At 39.2% G+C, this 13,375-nt stretch overlaps 1 protein-coding gene across 14 annotated transcripts in view; it reads left to right on the forward strand.

Annotated features, from left to right (window-relative positions):
- The window catches only part of GRIP1 (glutamate receptor interacting protein 1), a gene marked incomplete at both ends in the record, with an annotated part of 711,985 nt that overhangs the window by 588,661 nt on the left and 109,949 nt on the right, over positions 1-13,375 (forward strand). For all 14 annotated transcript variants that reach the window (XM_080705916.1, XM_080705922.1, XM_080705911.1 and 11 more), the window contains 2 exons: positions 5,181-5,328; positions 7,121-7,290. In XM_080705916.1, the coding sequence (XP_080562042.1) occupies positions 5,181-5,328; positions 7,121-7,290 (318 nt within the window). The remainder of the gene's footprint in view (positions 1-5,180; positions 5,329-7,120; positions 7,291-13,375) is intronic.

Raw genomic sequence — 13,375 nt, forward strand, 5'->3', positions numbered from 1 at the left:
TGTCACTGCCGTTCCCATGACCCTTGTCATAGGTTCTGGTAGTAATACCTGCCTAGATAGAGCCCTGTGGAGACCAGCCCTCTTCTGTGGATCTTTTGATACTTTTGATGTGCTTTATGTAATTTTCCTAGAAACCTCAAAATCATATCCTAGTAGATAACCATACATATGTTGGAGTTTTCTTTTTTGTACTCAAGATTGAAACCAGGTTTAATCTCCCTTAAAGCTACACCAACTGCCTTTTTATTGACTGATTGATTGATTGATCAATTGAAATAGAGTCTCAAGTTGCTGGAGATTTCACTGTGATGCCAATACTGGTCTTAGACCTGTGAGCCTCCTGTCTTGGCCTCCCAAACCCTGGGATGCCTGGTACAGTACTTTTTATAAGCATTTTGACCATACTATATTTAAGATTTCCCTGGGCAGGTAGAAGGGGAGAGGATTACAAACAGGTAAAAGGGTATATGATTATATATTTTAAAAGTATTTTTTAAAAACCTATTGCTATGTGAATTGCAACTTAGGCTGTGGCCTCAGAAGGCCCATTTCTATGGGGTTGTGGACAAGGTGGCCTTCTCTCCTGGAAAGAATCTATCTAGACTCCTCCAGACCCCTGCTACTGACTCATCTGATGTCGAAAGTATATAGACCTGATCCTAGTCACCGGTATAAATGCCAGCATGGTGGAGTCTCATCCCAAGAGACCAGCTTGACTTGCCTAATACCTAGCTTCAGTTAGAAACCTAAAGGAGAAAATTTAAAAAATGTTACTACCAAGGAAAGCCTCCCAGAGAGACATTAAATCTGTCCACCCTAGAATCTGTCTTTAGATGACTTTGACCAACACATCAGCTTGTTACCATTCTAGAGACTCCATCACTGACTGGATTTTTTTTTTTTTTTTTTGGTGGAACTGGGGTTCCTGGAAGCCCTTGTACCTCCGGGCTACACTCCCAGACCTATTTTTTACATTTTCATTTTGGAAACAGGGTCTCCTAAGCCAGCGCACGCGGCTGGCTTCGAACCTGCGCGATCCTCCTGTCTCTGCCTCCCAAGCGCGGGGATTACAAGCGTGCGCCACCACGCCCGGCTCATTGACTGGATTTTTACTCTATGACTCAACTTTGATCAGGGAACAGCCATTGGATTCATGTCTATGTCCTTTTAGAAAACTGTATTGAGGCCACTAATCATGGTAACATTTAACAGCATCTATGTATAAAACTCTATGGGAGAGATTTTTTAAGAGTTCTCCACGAAAAGAATCTTTATTTCTACCATAGAAACTAATAGATTTCCTCCCTTTCACAAGCTAGAACTACATAATTGATCATTTTCCTTTTATTGCCTTGGTTGCCGGGAAGTTCAGAGTCATTTCCTTTTATTGAAGCAAAATTCACAAAGAAAACAGTTAACCATTTAAAAGTATGTAATTTTTGGCACTTAGTGCATTTACAGTAGTGTGCAGATATCACCTCTGTCTAGTTCCAAAGCATTTTTGTTATACTAAAAGAAAAACCTATACCCATTAGTCATTTTCCCTCTTTCCTCAACCTCAGCAGCTACTAATCTATTTTGCATATCTATGGGTTTATTTATAGTTAAGTGGTGGTTTTGCAGTTCATTCAAAACACCTCTATTAACTCTTGTGGGTACAGTGTTTGTAGGCTCTTCTTCCTGATTATATTTTTATAATTTTTTATTGGTGCATTATAGTCATACATCTTAATGAGATAAAAGATGGTGAGACATGCATGCACACATCACCCAATTAGCCCTTACCCAATCCCCACCCCATTTCCTTCCCATGCTTGGCTTAGTGATTGACTCTGATAAACTTCCTAAAGCATATGATATACTGATTATTTTCTTTTAGTGTATATTTTGTTCAAAGACAGTAGACTCAAGACTTCTGTGGAAAGATTAATGGAGATATGTAGAAATAAGAGCACCCTTTTATTTTTCTATATACTTTTATCGGTACATTATAATTATACATCATAATGATAGAAACATATGCACAGGGCACTTGGTGTGCTTCCCTTCAGATCTTACCCTGCCCCCCATATTACTGAGATTGGTATTGGTGACCCCATACATGCACTGATCCTTTGAACTTTGTCCTTCATCAAGTCTTCCTTTTCCCCTCCCCACCTCCCTTTCCAAATCCCCATCCACTATTCTACTGATATCTTTCCTCTTTTATTTGAAGTTTCTTTTGTTTCTCAATTTATCTCCAGCTTCCATGTATGAGAGAAAACATATGACCCTTCACTTTCAGGCTGACTAACTTAAAATAATGTTCTCTAGTTCCATCCATTTTCCTGCAAATTACATAATTTTTTCTTCTTTATGGATGGCTGAGTAAAATTCCACTGTATATATATATATATATATCACATTCTCTTTATTCATTTATTTGTTGCTAGATGCCTATACTGGTTCTATAATTTGGCTATTGTGAACCCCACTACTATAAACATGAGTAGCATGTATCACTATAGTATTCTGGCTTTAATTTTGTGGAATAAAAACCAAAATGTAGCTAACCTGGGTCAAACAGTACTTCGATTTCTAATATTTTGAGGAAACTCCATACTGATTTTCATAGTGGTTATACTAATTTATATGTCAACATTGTGTATATCCCATCAACAGTGTGTAAGTGTTCCTTTGACCAACATCCTTGCCAGGCAATAATCCTTGTTATTATTTGCATTCTTGATGACTGCCATTCTAACCAAAGAGATGAAATCTCAATGTAGTTTTGATTTGCATTTCCCTTAGTACTAAAGATGTTACACATTTTTTTCACATATTAGTTGGCCATTTGTACTTCTTCTTCTTCCTTTTTTTTATTTTATTTTATTATTTTTTTTTTTGGTGGTACTGGGGTTCCTGGAAGCCCTTCTACCTCCAGGCTACACTCCCAGACCTATTTTATATTTTTGAAACAGGGTCTCTTACACCAGCGCAGCTGGCTTCGAACCTGAGCGATTCTCCTGTCTCCGCCTCCCAAGCGCGGGGATTACAAGCGTGCACCACCATGCCTGGCATATTTCTTCTTTATTAAAGCTATAACTTTTTATTATTTTATTTTATTAGTGCATTACAATTGTAAATTATAGTGAAGTTTTGTGTGTTTAAAAATACATGTCTTTTTTCTTTTGAGAAGTATGTTTAGTTCATTTGCTCATTTATTGATTGGCATTGGATTATTTAGATTTTTGGTGGTAAGTTTTTTGAGTTCTTTATATATTCTAGATACTAATCTTCTGTCAGAAGAGCAGCTGGCAATGATTTTCTCCCATTATGTAGGTCCTCCCACCTATTCTTAATGAGACTGTGCCCTGGGATCGAGAGAGATACAGGCCCGAATGTTCTCTTCACAGATTTTTAGGACTAAGTTATTTCGATACTGCCAGTCATTTAAGAAACATGGTACATGCAAAAATCCTTAGCATTGGGGTATATGTCATTGACATGAATTTTTCATTTTTATCTGATTTAAGAAATATTTTGTTTCATCTCAAACTGAAAATAGTTCTCTCATATGGATCTTTCAGCTCTATGAAACAAAGCATTAACACCTGAGCTTCAACCACATAAACACAGATTCCTTGGTTCACTATCATTTTTTTTTCCTTTGCAGTACTGGAGATTGAACCCATGGGCATTCTGCCTCTGAGCTACACCTCCAGTCTTATTTTGCTTTGAAACAAGGCCCTCCTAAGTTGCTGAGGCTGATTATGAACCTGTGATCCTCCTGTCTCAGCCTCTCAAAAACTAGGATTACAAGTGTGTACCACTACTCCTGGCTTGGTTCACCATCTCTGAAGGGCATCTTGATGGCAAAGAGGTACTTGTGAGACAACAAAATTGATTAATCAAGTCTCAAAACACCAGAGCCATAGGAAATTGAAAAACTAACATAGACCAATATGCAGGCTTTAAAAAAATGAGATGAGCCAAATATTTGAGGCCATACCATCTCAATAATCATAATTTTCTAGATGATAGTGAAGTGCTTTGAGTATACATTGATTTTATTGTTAAAACACTGTGGATAAAGTACCACTTTATAGGTAAGCAAACAGGCTTTATAAAGTCTTAGTAACTTCTTTAAGGTACAATGATTGAATCTTGTGAAAATAAGAATTAAATGCAGGAGTTTTCGGGTTCTTTCACATATGACACCTGCCTCTTCTGAGCTTTAAGTACCATCCAGAATTCTCTCATTTGTTCATTCATTCATTCAACAACTATTCAGTGAATACCTCCTATGAGCTAGGAGGCAGACACTGTAAGCCAGGCCTGAGAATTCTGTCATTGACAAGAACAAGCTATAATCAGGCAAAAGACAGACACATAATCCAGACTGGCCGTCATGAAACAGTAAGGTATTTGCTATAGCTGAAGCAATAGAGCAAGTCAGAGCATGTGTGAAAATCATCTTACCAAATCGTGAGTTGGAGAGGCTTCCTACAGTAATCTATGTGTTGATTTATCAAGGGTGAGTAGGAGTCAAAGTAATGAAGTGCGTTCCCTCCCAGACAAAAATAAAACATTTAAAGTCACTCCTGGGCATGGTGATGCTAAGTTAGAACCAGAATAGGAAAAGATCCAAAGGGTTTATAAATTCCACTTAGTTTGCCTATTCCTATATTTGACAAAATACATCCAACCATGTATTCTTTCTTCTAGCCTTTCTTCCATCTATTTTTTCTCCATCTACTCCCCATCCATCCATCCATCTATTCAACCATCCATCTATCCATCCATTTATCCATTCACCCACCCTTCCATCCATCCATCCATCCATTCAACCATCTATCCACCCACTTACTCATAGTAGATGCTAAATATTTATTGAATTAGTGAATTAATTTTAATATTACTTATTGAAAGACCTCATGAGTCAGTATGGCAAACAGTATGGAGGGCATAAAAATATATAAGGCATTGTCCCAACTGGCAAGCAGCTTAAAATCTAATGAAAGACTCTAATAAATGCACATATTACTATAATACAAACTGGATGAAACAGGTGCCCTAAGAGGTGCCCTAAGTTTCAGTGATAACATTAGCACATTGACATCAGACTAAACATTCTTTTTGGGGGGAGGGGGTGTTCTGTTTGCTCATTTGTTTTGTTTTCTGAAATTTTTTTTTAACAGATACTGTGGCAACAGCATCCGGGCCACTACTAGTTGAAGTTGCCAAAACTCCCGGTGCCAGCCTTGGGGTTGCCCTAACTACCTCGATGTGCTGTAACAAACAGGTCATTGTCATAGACAAAATCAAATCTGCAAGCATTGCAGATAGGTGAGTGTCAAAGAATGTTGCTTACTTTTCAAAATTACATGTGTGTCTAAAAAATAATATGTACACACACACCTGCGTAATACATTAATACATACACACACATACACACAGTAAAAAACAACTTTCTTGCCTATGTACACAAGTTACAGGCAGGAAAACAAGTTAATAATTGGGACTTAAAAACTTTACCTACTTTATCAGACACCCCATAATGTAATAATGTCACTTCATTCAAATGTTTGATGTGACTTTCAGCAACAGAAAAAAATATAAAAGTCAAACAAGCAAGTTTTCTTGCTGTGTTCTAAGATAATTATCTCTTCTTGATGTAGGGTAGCTGATCTGATCTTTATTATGCCCCATGAAGAGAAGTCATGGGTTTTACTGAATTGTTAACAATTAAATCCTGCTGCCATAAAATTGCATTTCTTTATTCTTAAATAAATAAACCCATAGTTTTAAAAGAATGCAGTTTTTAAGGACAGATCTGATATTGTCATAGTATGTTAATCTTAAATTTCACAACCTTCAAGGCCCCTTAAAGTAGCATTCATTCTAATGTCATAATAAAATAATAAATTATTTTTCCTAATTAACATTTTAGGCTTATAAGGTAAAAGGAGATGGGGAAAAATAAAGCAAATTAAAAAGATTGCCTTCCCACCTAATAAATTATGTCACAGTTCTTGATAAGAAAACCCTCCTCGTCCATAGTCCATAACTCAAACGCTTTAAGTAAATTAACGTATTTTTAGGTGGAATGGATGACCTGAATGCTTTTATCTTGAGAAGTAGACTGTTCATACTGGAGATTTTTAGAATTATTTAAATAGCCAGTCTCCCTTGTGTCTTTCCAGCCCTCTCCTCTTAGTGTCCTCACCTTGCCTGGAAATCCTCAAACTTTAAGTGCAGGGACGGGAAGCATCCCCCACTAGTGGTCAGTCTACAGCTCCACTGTGGCCCTATCCTACTCGCAGTCCTTGAGCAGTGGCAGCCATTGATCCAGGCGTGTTCTCCAGTTCAATGGTGCAGGATGCTTTAATTGTCTCCCTCTGGTTTTTTTTTTTTCCCATTCTGCAGGGGGTAACCAGTTTAAGGAGCTGTCCATTTGATGGTATGTCTGGACGCTGATTGCTATGTTTGCTTTTCTCAACTCTTCCAGTAGCCAGTCTCTTGAGTTCAGCAAGATATAGCAGCTAGCCCCTCCCCCGCCCCCAGCTTTCCCCTCGTCTCACCATGCAGGCCTGATTTTAGAACTCACTTGATTCCTAAATAATTTCCATTGTCATTGAGAGCTTTTGTACTAATAAATGTTTAACCCCGAATAACAAAAATAAAGCAGAAAAATAAAGATCTGGGCATTTATATGAAAAGACACTGAGAAAGTAGCAAGTTATTCACATGCACACATAAAAAAAAATTCCAATTCTGTGAGTCATATCTTGAGATCGACACATATTTCTAGATAGACAATCCTAGGAAGAAACCAACACAGAAAAAAAAAAAATCCCCCTGATCTCCACTCCCCTCTCACCCCCATCTCCAAACAGTTTTTAAGAACGACAAAAAGAAAACACTACTTTGCCTTTTTCTCTATATTTTCTACAAGAATTACACTCCTATTCATACTCAAGGTGCTTAAAACTTGATGGTGTTTCCTATAACACTCAAACTTTTCCTTTTTTTTTTTAAGTAAATGAAAACGGTGTGTAGTGCTAACTATGAAGAACATGAAAGTGGTATTCTGAAGAGGAAGGCCCTTCATGGTACTGAGTGTTCCTCCTTCCCGTAGGTGTGGGGCACTGCACGTGGGGGACCACATCCTCTCCATCGACGGCACCAGCACGGAATACTGTACACTGGCAGAAGCAACCCAGTTCCTGGCCAACACCACCGACCAGGTCAAGCTTGAAATTCTTCCTCATCATCAGACCCGCCTGGCCCTGAAGGGACCTGACCACGGTGAGGATCTGGCGGGATAAATCTCTTTATCTTGCTTTTGCAGTGGCTGCATCCTCCAAAGAGTTAGAAAGCAGAAAGACACTGAGTTTAATTCTGCCTTTATCATTTCTTTTCCAAACAGTAGGTTATCTTTGTTTACTCTGCTCATCTTCCAAATCCCTTTTCTCAAGCCCAAAATTGAAGAAAGAAACATTGTTTGAGATAGAATTTTCCGGCTAGTACTATTTGATAGTTTTTAAGAGAAAGGAAATGATTTGTCTTATTAAATTTCATATTGAATTTCTAGTCTACATGAAGAACAATGAAGATGAATATAACTCACAGGTTTTTTATTTTTTATTTTTTTGCTTTTTTTTTTTTTTTTTTTTTTGTGTGTGTGTGTGTGTGTGTGTGTGTGGTGCTAGGGATTGAACCCAGGGGCATTCTACCACCAAGCTATGCCCCCAGTCCAATTCTTAATTCTTTTTTTTTTTTTTTTTTTGATGGTACTGGGGTTCCTGGAAACCCTTCGACCTCGAAGCTATACTCCCAGACCTATTTTGTATTTTATTTGGAAACAAGGTTTCTTAAGCCAGCAAGGCTGGCTTCGAACCTGCGCGATCCTCCTGTCTCTGCCTCCCAAGCGCTTGGATTACAAGCGTGAACCACCATGCCCGGCTTTATTCTTTATTTTTAAATAGGGTCTCACTACGTTGCAGAGTGCCTCACTAAGTAGCTGAGGCTGGCCGTGAACCTGCGATTCTCCTGTCTCAGCCTCCCAAGTACTGGGATTACAAATGTGTCACCACCCCCAGTTTAAAACTCACATTTTTTTTAACAAAGTGAATATTAATAGCAGACCCTTCCAAAATTTGTTTGGAGGACCCATGAAGGGCTGACTTTCTATATATTTTGGCTGTTTTTCAGAGTAGCATTTTTTGTAGGATAGAGAAAATCCTTTCTGACCAAACATCTTGCCTTGAAGAAAGAAAATCTTTGGCTCCATTTATTAGATAAAAAGTGCTAGCTGAGGGAATCTGCATTTTCATATACCATCCACCTGGGCATCTTTAAACAAAACCTGGTACAAGAAAGGGACTTGGAGCCCAAAATCAAATGAAGTCAGGCTCTCCAGTGGGATCTCTGTTCCAACTCCTTCTCCTGCCTGTTCCTTGAACCAAATACACTCCATTTTTTATTCCTTGAATTAAGAGGCCTCACTGGTGTTGGAAGGTGTAGCCTAAAAGAGGAGAGAATATATTTCTGTATGTTTAGAGAGAGCACAATTTTCTCTAAAATTGAAACTTTGCTCACTCAGAGGTCATTTGTATTATGTGTTTCCCTCCTTCTAAAATGCCCTGCACTTCTCTGCAGTCAAAAAAAAAAAAAAAAAAAAAAAAAAAGACCAGATAATTTTCATACTGAATGAGTCAGCTGGATGCAACCTTTTTAATTAAATGGAGCTTCGACAGCCCTGGAGCTAATGAAAATCGCTAGTACAACATTACCCTTATCAGATTTTAATTTTACACATTGGAGTAGAGAAATGATGCAAAATAGGCAGGTTAGGAAAGGAAAATCAGCATCATTTGAATAGAGATGCTAAGATGCTAAGGAGCGGTGGACAGGTGGAGCTCACAGGAACACACGCCATTCCTACCAGGAGTCACAGTGACCTTTTCAGTACACTCGCTGAGAGGAGAGATCTCGAAAATCGTTTAAGGTTCTCCTACATTCATCTACACCTGCCGTTGGACTTGGAACTTGAAAGGCATAGGGGTGTTCCCTGGGTTGTGCTTTCTGCACGGTGCTTTGCTTACTAAATTCTGGTATCAGTGAATTGGAAATGTGTAACAGACACTTTTTCATCTGCAACAAACTCATTTATTTTGCTTTATTTGCCTTGTACACAAATCATAAATAGCTTAGATCATTTCCAATGGTTGAAATATTGTTTTTACCTACCTGGTAAAACAGTTTGAAAAGATGAATTAGATACTGAAATGTATGGACCAAGAACACATTTTTCTTCCTTCACTGTGGAAAACCTGATGGCATTTATATTTGAGAGGCAGGAGGCTGGCGGTTTAAATAACTATAACATATATTTCTGACCCCTAAATCAGCCTTTGCTGAAAGTTCTTCAAAGTTTTTCTTATCTAGCACATAGGCATCTTCCCTACATGTTACATTAAAATCAGATTTGCTTTTTTTTTTGATGGTACTGGATATGGAACCTTTCTACCTCCAGGCTACACTCCCAGACCTATTTTATATTTTATTTGGAAACAGGGTCTCTTAAACCAGCGGGGCTGGTTTCTAACCTGTGAATGTTCCTGTCTCTGCCTCCCAAGCGTGGGGATTACAAGTGTGCGCCACCATGCCCGGCTCAGATTTGCATTTTTAAGAGAAAAATATACTGATTTGTAAACATAATTAAATCATCACCAAGAAGGAAAATTAACACAAAAAGTTTTTGTTGTGTTTGCGATTCTCAAACTTCTATTTTTGCAGTTAGTTGCAAAAAGTGTTTAAGCTTTTTCCATAAAAGAGTTCTGCTTATTTTGTCAAGATCTCTGATGCCTGAACAGTGTGTCTCTCATCACAGGAGCAGCTGGAGATACAGGACACTTAACAAATTTTGTTAGTAGAAGAGCACAATTACTTCAGGGCAAGGTAGAAATGGACATATCGACTCAGAATAAGACATTAGCAAAGCCTTTTGCTGGTAGACAGCAACATTACAGAAGCAGACAGAAATTAGTATTTCACTGAGTTTAAAAATTATTCTCATTGGCATTCTTTGAAAGACATACTCGTGACTGACATACTCGTGACTGAAGGAAACTAAGGATTTGGAAAAGAAAAATATGATGAGAGTCGAAGGACTCAATACATTCAGTACCAGAAGGACACTCTATTTTTTGAGGTCCGGGGCATCCACCATAGCAACCGCTACCTGCTCTCCCAGACTTTCTGGACAGGGCAACAGGAATCAATCAGAAAGGAAAATGAAGACAGTACCTTCCATGTCACATACCTCTTAAGACTGAGGCAGTGGTGCCAACTGGGCAGGACATGAAAAGCATTTCTTATCTGGAACAAGAGATTTAGGAGACACATAGGAAGAGGCAGTACCGTGTGGTGGTTTAGGGCAGGAATCTAGAACAGGTTTCCAAAGCTTTAACTCCAGCTTCACCACTTGGGACTTCAAGCCAATTACCCAACTTTTCTGTATCTCATGTTTTTCATCTGTAAAGTGGGGGCTATATTGTGTGTGTGTGTGTGTGTGTGTGTGTGTGTGTGTGTGTGTGGTACTAGAGATTGAGTCCAGGGGCATTCTACCTCTAAGCTGTCCCCCAAGACTTATTTTGTTTTTTGGTTATGAAACAGGGTCTCACTAGATTGATGAGAGTCTTACTACTTGCTGAGCTTGTCCTCAAACCTGTAAGCCTCCTGTTTCAGCCTCCCAAGTACTGGGATTATAGGCATATACCACCATGCCTAGTTTAAGTGGGGGTTATTTTATTTATTTATTTATTTTTGGTGGTACTGGGGTTCCTGGAAACCCTTCTACCTCCGGGTTACACTCCCAGACCTATTTTATAATTTTATTTGGAAACAGGGTCTCTTAAGCCAGCAAGGCTGGCTTTGAACCTGCGCGATCCTCCTGTCTCCGCCTCCCAAACACAGAGATTACAAACGTGTGCCACCACGCCCGGCTTAAGTGGGGATTATAATGATCTCTGTCTCACAGAAATATTGTGAGCATTATCTGGGATAATCCATGAAAAAGTACTTAACACAGTGCCTGGTACCTAGAAAGGCACTCAGTGGAAATAGGCTGCCGTCATTGCGAGAACGCATAGGATTGTTCTTGCAAAATGAAAGAGCATGCCAAACATGTAACATCTGATTCTTAAAAATCTCTGAAATACTTAATGTACGAGTACCACACACACCACTCTAAAACACAGTAGATCTGGAGTATACATTCAAAAGAGGCAGTAACTCTCTTCCATGTCCTACATTATTTGTGGACACCCGTCTGCATTTATTATACATGACATGCAATTTTGTGCATCATCTTATATCATTTTTGTCTTTGAATTATTTCATATGTATGAATGCTTAATCCATAATAATAGTTCAAAGTACAGGTAAAGTTTATGAGCTGCCTTTCATCTGCCTACTGTGATTGACACAATGTTAGGTACATAATGGACACTCAAGAATACCTTCCTTACTGATTTTTCAATTGGGCTTAACAGTCTTAATGGATTCCCAGAAATTTTCAAAGCACTCAGTAAGGAACTGTGTCAAATGGTGGGTATAGAATTCTGAAAGCTACACATTAATACTTTGTTAGGAGTACAGTACAAATGGGGTGTGGTGAGCATACCTGTAATCCCAACGCTTGGGAGATTGAGACAAGAGGATCGTAGGTTCAAAGCCAGCAACTCAGCAGACCCTGTTTCAAAATTTAAAAATAAAATAGATCTGGTGATGTGGCTCAGAAGTAGAATGGCCTTGAGTTCAATCCCTTGTAACACACACACACACACACACACACACACATACACACACACATACACACACACACACACACACACACACACACACAGTACTGTACAGTGGTTCTGATTATTGATTAGCCAGATCCAGCAATATCTGCATCTTGCTAAAAGTTTATCTCGTATACCCCAAAGTAGAATGAGGATGGTGAAAGGAAAATGTTGCTACAGTATAGACATTGACACCCTTTGATGGCTCCCTGTAAATCCATGTATTCATTTATTGATTCAGTCCTTCATCAGTCGGTGTGTACCAGGCACTGTTCTAGTTGCTAGGATATATTTAATGAACAGGACAGCCAGAGTGGATCCCTGTTCTTTTAGAATTTACATTCTAGTATAAAGAGGCAACATTAAACATGTACTAGATCAATGAGGCCATTTCAGACAATAAGTGCTCTGAGGAATATAGAATGATCATGGGATAACGCTGGAGAGGTCATTGCTTTTAGCCAGGGAGGTGAGCAGCAGCTTCTCTGAGAAGCCAGCCATACAAAGAGCTGGGCGAAGAACAGCAATTGCAAAGGCCCTGAGGCAGGAGGGAGGCCTCACTTGTTCTAAAAAAAAAAAAAAAAAAGCGGGCAGAAGATCAGGGAGGCTAAAACTATCAATGATGAGGAGAAAGATGCATAGGAAGCTAGAGACAAGTAGGGGGATGCACTGGATTGACTTTGGAATGGTAAGCCATTAACGCTGAAGTGACCTGATCTAACTTGGGTATTAAGAAGATGCCTCTGGCAGTGTTGTGGACACTGGAAAGCAGATGTTCAGGAGATGAAATCGGTGAAGGAACCAAGTTCAAAGATGTTTTTGTGGTCCAGGTGAAGGGCATGGTGGCTTGTACCAGGGCAGTGGAGAAGGAGAGGGAACTCAAACCAGAAACAGCAGTGGTGTGGAAGGAAAGGGCAAGGTGGTTCTAAATGTGTTCTGCAGATTTCTGATAAATCCTCTAAGACTTAGAGTCCAGTGAGGGAAACTGGTTGAGTGAGAGATACTTCTGTTTCCTTTAAAAGGAGCTTTCCTGTTGGTACATAGATGGATCAGGAAGAGAATCTACAATATGACTAGAAGCTCATTTGTTTTTTCCTGTGGCCCAGCACCATGCAGAGCACTCTGCATGCATAATTCTCAGAGTAGCCCTGCGGAGTAGAAGCTTTCATGACTTCCAGTTAGGAGGAAAAGGGATGAAAGGGGCGGAGGAACTGGCCAAGGTCACAGAGGAGAGAGGAAGAGCTGAAGGTACACGTGCAGCACACACCACAGCAACCTACCTGAGCCGGGCTTTTATTCCATGCACCCATCTCCCTCCAAAGGAGACAAGAAGCACAGATGAGGCTCATTTCATGGGTAGTAGAACTTGAGACTTACTCTAAGTGACTTTCCTTTAAATACAAAGTGTTCACCCCTCTATATAACCACTGCTAAATAATTCACATGCAGGACAACTGGCATTAGAGTCATGAAAGTACAAGGAAATAAATCTTGTAGTTATTTTTAACTCTTTCAGATTGTTCATTGAAAATCTTTCTAGC

Source organism: Muscardinus avellanarius (assembly GCF_963383645.1).
Source record: "Muscardinus avellanarius genome assembly, chromosome: 11".
NCBI lineage: Eukaryota > Metazoa > Chordata > Mammalia > Rodentia > Gliridae > Muscardinus > Muscardinus avellanarius.